General features: G+C 35.6%; 1 protein-coding gene across 1 annotated transcript; it reads right to left on the bottom strand.

Moving 5' to 3' along the window:
- Positions 1 to 440: 440 nt before the first annotated feature.
- On the bottom strand, positions 441 to 6,068 carry LOC128959090 (cullin-associated NEDD8-dissociated protein 1-like). Its single transcript, XM_054305033.1, has 14 exons — positions 5,910 to 6,068; positions 5,697 to 5,806; positions 5,201 to 5,584; positions 4,277 to 4,759; positions 3,937 to 4,201; positions 3,528 to 3,864; positions 3,250 to 3,455; positions 2,908 to 3,169; positions 2,680 to 2,813; positions 2,511 to 2,596; positions 1,315 to 2,379; positions 992 to 1,235; positions 768 to 914; positions 441 to 662 (listed from the first exon to the last, which is right to left on the bottom strand). Exons 2-14 carry the CDS (start codon positions 5,739 to 5,741, stop codon positions 535 to 537), a joined length of 3,786 nt encoding a protein of 1,261 aa, XP_054161008.1. The 5' UTR covers positions 5,742 to 5,806; positions 5,910 to 6,068; the 3' UTR covers positions 441 to 534.
- Positions 6,069 to 6,860: the final 792 nt, after the last annotated feature.

The raw sequence follows: 6,860 nt of genomic DNA, 5'->3' as shown, positions 1-6,860 counted from the left end.
ACAATCATTTAATATAATTTTTTTTTTTTAAATATATATATATATATATAGTCATAAAAACACTTTCGATTAACWTTTGTTTTGTTTATAAAATATTTGATTAGTTATTATAATTAGAAATTTGTTTAAAATTAAATCTCACTTTTTTTCGAGAGAGAGAGAGAGAGAGAGTGTACACACAAAATGTAATTATATATATATATATCTTAAGGGTATTAATATATATATATATATATAACAAATTGTTGTCTAAAAAAATTAATGATTTTTTGCTTGTATTTTGAAAATGAATGCTAGACTCGTGAATGGCTTATCGAAAGATTTTTTTTCTCAATAAATTTGTTGTATTTTTTAAAAATTTTAATTAATTTGTCTTCAATTTAATTAATTAATTAGTTTTAATATATATATATATATATATATATATTTGTTTTAATGTGTGTTTATTGTATTGTATATATGTATTGTAGATGTGTGTGTGTGTGTTGTCTTTATAATTAGTAGTCATCGGTGGTGATAATAGTAGTCTACTGTCTAATTGCAATCCATGGGCTGATCGTTGGCCACCGATGTCGAGTCCTTTTGAATTGTTTCGTATAGTGTCGACAAATCGGGTGTCGACTTAATCAACGACATAAACTCAGTCATCAAAATGTTTTTGTCTGTTAATAGAGAGGATTATTAGTTTATTTTATTTTTAAATAAAACTTACGGTACGGTAATCTGGAAAACTACCGRTACTKATGACACACAAAACAAACACATACCTGCATCGGGAACGGCCAGCAATGCCAGATAGGCTCTCATGGCTGACCTCTTGAGTTCGTCTTGTTTTTCAAACTCTTGTTTCACAGCATTGGCTTTGACTTTTGACGTACAGGTAGTCTTCAATGGCTCGACTAAGCCCTCCAATCCTTTARTTAGATGRAAATGAAATRAGATATATATATATATATATATATATAAGGMGTAAACAGTGGTAAACACATACTTTGCAGTACAGCCGACGGACACAGTGTGGACAGTCGGACTAACATCAGATACGTAAGCATTTTGATGTCGTAGTGATCGCGCAGACCATCTTCGACGTGATTCAAAAACTCAAATATATCGATCCGATCCAAACACGAATCCAACAGTGTGTACATACACTCGAAGGCCGCCTTACGAATATCSAGACCGTCATCGACGGTATGCTTGAATGGACCCATTTCTACCTCACGTATCAACTCTGTCTGCAATTCGTAAACAACAACAAACATTATATAATTGTCTTCAAATTGTCATTAAATARCAACAACAAAAAAACCGAACCCTTATTTTGGTTTCATTGTAGAGTTGCGGTAGAATTGTTTGCAACAGATCCCTGATAAGTGACGGCTTGTTATGAGCGGCCGAATTGAACGCTACTAACGCTACCCGTCGGACATTGATATCGGGATCATCGAGTGTTTTCAGAAATTCGCCAATCGATTCCCTGAGTAGGGCATCGATTTTCTGTGGCTGATCCGATATCGTAAACTTCATGGCCGTTACAACCGTACTCCTGGCCARCGGTGACTCGGATTGCAAGTACTGTTGCAATCGGGGCAATAGTGTTGTCGGTTCGATGAGTGTCAATTTGCCMAGACATTCGGCTACAACATTACGGGTACCCTCTTCGGGACATTCGCAATGATTCAGCAACAGTCGCCATATTGAATCYAAATGTGGCGATAGTATCTGAATAGCGGATACRCTGGCCGATTGGCAACTGATAATCTCCTTAAGCGAATGCAATAACAGGTATTGACGTTTCTGGCGATTCTGGATTTCGGACAATACAAACGGCAGATACTGTTCCAGATTGCCGACCGAAACGGATCCCAAACAAAACGAAGCGGACGACTTCACCTCTTCGCTCGATGAGTTAAACGAATCCATTATAACCGTTTTCAGGTCTTTTACCGAACTCAGGTCAATCGATTTGCCGATTTCGCCGATGGCCAACAATGCAAATACTTGTATAGAATCGGAATCGCGATGTCCTTGAATATCGGACAACAGTTGCCTCACGGCATTGATGGCCCGTTTGTCATCGATCGACGATATGGCAGACATACACTTAGCTATCGAATGATAGGCCTGTTTGTGTAGATTTTGTTGACGATTGGGTGCCGTAATCGGTTGTGTCAACCGTAGTACTAGTTCATCGTAGTCCAAACCGGGAAAACTGTTGTGTACGATAGCCTGGAAAAACTCGAGCATCGAATTGAGTGCTGAGCCCTGTAGTAGTGGCGATCGGACCAATACCAGTGCTTCGGGTAGTATGGTTTGCGGTATGATTGCCAGAAAAGCCAGATGCGATCGGATCAGTGATGTCAACATATTTAGTGTCAACTAGTTTTTTGTGTGAGTCAATTGGTATATACAATGAGAAACAAACAAAAAAACAATATTAAGATATAAATATATAAACACATATCGATTGGTTAAATGAATTTAATAGATCCGATAGGAAACCCACAAACCTGAGATATATGGAGATCTGATTCATTGATAAGCGGCGGTACTTCGTTCAAAATTATGCCAATAGTCTCTGAGCTCAGGTATTCGCCTAAAAATTATTAATTTATTTTTTWWATAGATTTTTATGTTTTAATTTGATATAAAAAAATATATATATATAATAATAATTACTATAATTCTTGACCAATGTATCGATCAATTGCAATGAACTTAGTTTGARTGCCCTCTGATTCTTGCGTAAAAACGATGCCAACACTGGAAAAGCTTCTGGAAGTAATGGATTCAAATTGAGTTTGAATTGTGAGCTAAATTTTTTGTTTAAAAAAAAAATTAATTAATTAATTGAACAACAATTTTTTTTGGGATCAAATTGATTGATTAAAGCCTAAGCAGCAGCACCTGGCGATTTTGGTAATAGACTTAACACAAGTCAACCGAGTTATCTCATTCCTGAGCCGATCCAACAGCAATGGAAGACAGACTTGCAATTCTTGTTGCATATAATCGCCAAACGTATAGACTATCTGACCCATACATGTAATGGCACGCTCTTTGACCTCCTGGTCAATGTCGGCGGCTTTTAGTTTCACAAATGTCGACTCGTATATCGGTTTAATAAATGGCACGAAATTAAAATCAGTCGATATTTTCTGATTTAAATCTGTTTTTTTTGTTGATTTGATTAACGAAATTAGTTTATATATAYAATAAATAAATAAAAAACTAAAAACCCAAACAAACCTAACGGCCGAATAATTTTCGTAATCTGTGTCAAAACCAACAGCGCTTCTGATGTAATCTTATAGAAACTATCGGAAACTGCTGTTATGATTGCCGGCAACAGTATGTGTATGTGTTTGTGAAACACTTCCGGATTGTGATTCTTGAATACAATGTTCACAAACGATAGGGTATCGATCTTCATGTTTGAACTCGAATTCTTATCACTGGAAGTCGTTAAAAAAAAGACAATTTTTTTTGGATCAATTGAATCAATCAATCAAAATCATTGGACATACCTGAGCGAAAACAGTACTCCGGGTATCAAATTGGATATATGATCGGTCAGTGCACCGGGCAATACATTGACCATTTCGCTGAGCAATGCAAAACAACTCTGTCGGGTCTTAATACTCTTTTCCCTGAGTTGTTTGTGCAATGATTTGACAATCGAAGGCACCTGTTCCCGAAGAATACCGAGTATATTGTTTTTGGAATATTCAGTAGAATTATCTAAGAAACTGCCACCACTTGATCCACTTGATGAGCCACCAGTTGTTCCGATAACCATCTTTGTCTGTTTGAGTAGCGCTATATAGGCGTTAAATATATCCACTTTGACATTCTCTTCYCTTTCTGCAAATAAAACCATTAAAATTTTATAATCATTAAAATCAATTATCTTTTAAAAAAATAAATCATATTTGCCTTTATATCGTTGGATCAGTTCGGGCGATACTTTACGATAGAAGTCGACAATCAAGTCGTGTCGAGTGGATATCATTGCCTCCAATGTCTTAGCCGACGATCTCCTAACTTTCCAACTCATATCGTCGTCGTCGCTATAGCTGCCATCAGTATCGGCTTCGTCGGCGTCTTCGTTATCCATTTCCATATCTTCGTCGTCCATACCATCCGAATCGTAATTATAGTTCGGATCATAGCATAGATATTTCAGGCAAACATTTGTTATCTGAATTAATGGTAATAATAATAATAATTGTTAGCATTTAAGACATCCAATCAGCGGTTGCGGTAATAGTCTTACGGTCGGCACATGCGGTGATATCTCTTTAGGACAGCGGCGGACAAACGACTCGAACGATTGTAAACAAACTTCTTTCAGTTCGTCTCCTTCTTCCTGTTTCTTATCTTTGATATCCATATTAGCAAATCTGGTGATCAATGGCATCACTTTTTCCAGATGTTCGCCAAACCTATGACCCGATTGTCTACTAATGGCAGTAATACATTGGATGTATGTCTTGGCATTGTTAATATCGTTGACATTTGTGGTCAATTCGTCGATAAGAAATTCAATGACTCGACTGTACAGCTGTTGGGAACAACACATTGCCAGATAGCTCAGGGCTGTTATCGTACGTTTGCGTACAGCCAGTCGCTGGCATAAGAGTTGCGGTAACAACGAGTCCTGAATGTTGGCATGAAATGATACCAATAGACCACCGAATCGATTCAATAGATCCGATAGGATTTCCAACGCTTCCAATCGTATGCCCATATCTTCGTGCTTTTTTATTATTGAAAGAGAGATAGAAAATCATTAGACAAACAAACCGATGGTTCAAACAGTTTACCGGTAATGGATCAAACAGTTTAATGGATCCCTAACTAACAGTAATCCTAACTAACAGTAACCCTAACAAACAGCAACCCTAACAAACAGTACCCCTAACTAACAGTACCCCTAACTAACAGTACCCCTAACTAACAGTACCCCTAACTAACAGTAMSCCTAACTAATAGTAACCCCTAACTAACAGTACCCTTAACTAACAGTACCCCTAACTAACAGTACCCCTAACTAACAGTACCCYTAACTAACAGTACCCCTAACTAACAGTACCCYTAACTAACAGTACCCYTAACTAACAGTACCCCTGACTAACAGTACCCCTAACTAACTGTACCCCCAACTAACAGTACCACCCGTTATCACTAACTAACTAACCTGTGATATAGCATTGGCCAGTCGGCCGGTAATCTTCTTGCAAATAGTCGACACCAATGCCGTCGAATTGGGCGACAATTCGCTGATGACTGTCTTCAGACCTATACTGGATATATCCCTTAGCTGTTCATTATTTGATATCATATTAGAGCACAACGTATCGACAATGGTCTCCACTTGCAATTCTTTCACTTTGTTCACCAGCGGACCCAAACAYTTCACCGCCAGATTCTGGACTTCGCCGTTCTTGTCCTCCAGAAGTTTCAATAGCATTCGGACCACTTTTTTCTCGCATTCGTCATCGAGTTTGATGCTATCCTTCTGTAGTTCACACATCAGATCATTGGTTGCCATAAATCGAAAATCTTTGTCCGTCGATGTCATCTGCGATAAGTGAGAGAAGTAGAAGAAGATATTRTTTTAWCCATTTCGTTGATGTCAACTGAAGATGACGACCACTACCGCCGCCAYCGCYGACCACACAAAAAATACATACCTTTTCCAAGAGATTTGAGATGTGATACGACACTGAAGACGACATCTTCAACTATCATCTGGTGGTCTTCTGGTGGTGTGTCCAACAAAAAAAAACAAACGGAAAAAAATCTAATTACAAGAAGTAGAAGAAGAAGAAGGGAAGAAGTGGTTAGAAATTATCTCAAAAAATCAATTAAAAACAATAAATCATTTCATATATGAAATGCCGGACCAGTTATATGTGATGTCAATCTCTGAATAGATATCAATGGCTATCTCCTCGATGTCGCTGTGATGTCAGWKGATGTGATGACAAWCAATAAGTTGGGATCAATTGTATTGTCAATTGAATCCAACAAAACACCAAAAAAAAACAAATAGTTTTTAAACAAATAATAAAATAATTTATTTATTATTTATTTATTTTTTTCWCTTAAACTTAATATTGAAAACAACAATACAATTGATTTCAATTGATTTAATAGTAAGTATTCAATAATAATACTTAAAAATTATTGTTGAAATTCAATATCGGATTACTATAGAAATTAGTCAATARATTATTACAATTAGACTGTACTTTGTGTATACATTATTGAATRTGAATAAGCGGCCGCATCATGGTTAGCAACACACACACACAAATAGCGTGACACAATWGGGYTAACTTTATGTCCCCCACCAACAATCAATACTATGCTATTCGTATGTATCGGTCGTATGTGTATGTTTTGATGTAYGTGTAACGTTGTTTCTGTGTGTCTATATGTTTGTTACTGTTTTAGTGCACTTTAATATTACACTTGTAGTCAATGTTTTTGAGGGTTTAAGAGATTACTTTAAATGTTTTTTTGTTGCTTTAAAATATTCCCTAAAAAAAACAAATTCCCCTTTAATTATAATATTAATATAAATATTAAATTTAAATAATATTTTAAATACAGTTAAATGTATTTTTTTTTAAATTTAGTTACCCCACCCTTTCCCTAAAAATTTGATTGTATTTTTCATAATTTTAACATGATAATTTTTTTTTTAAAAATGTGTTTATAAAATTGTATATACTGTATATATATATATTTTTAATTTTAAATATTGAATATTATATGATAATACTGTATAATAGTTGAGAAAAWTTTTCATTAATAGGATATAAATTTATAGGAAAATTAAATCTAAATGT

The sequence above is a fragment of the Oppia nitens genome, unplaced genomic scaffold (genome assembly GCF_028296485.1).
Source record: "Oppia nitens isolate AA-2021 unplaced genomic scaffold, nextdenovo-longstitch-racon4-pilon3 scaffold41_pilon_pilon_pilon, whole genome shotgun sequence".
NCBI classification, from domain to species: domain Eukaryota; kingdom Metazoa; phylum Arthropoda; class Arachnida; order Sarcoptiformes; family Oppiidae; genus Oppia; species Oppia nitens.
This window is presented reverse-complemented; position numbering and strand designations above follow the sequence as displayed.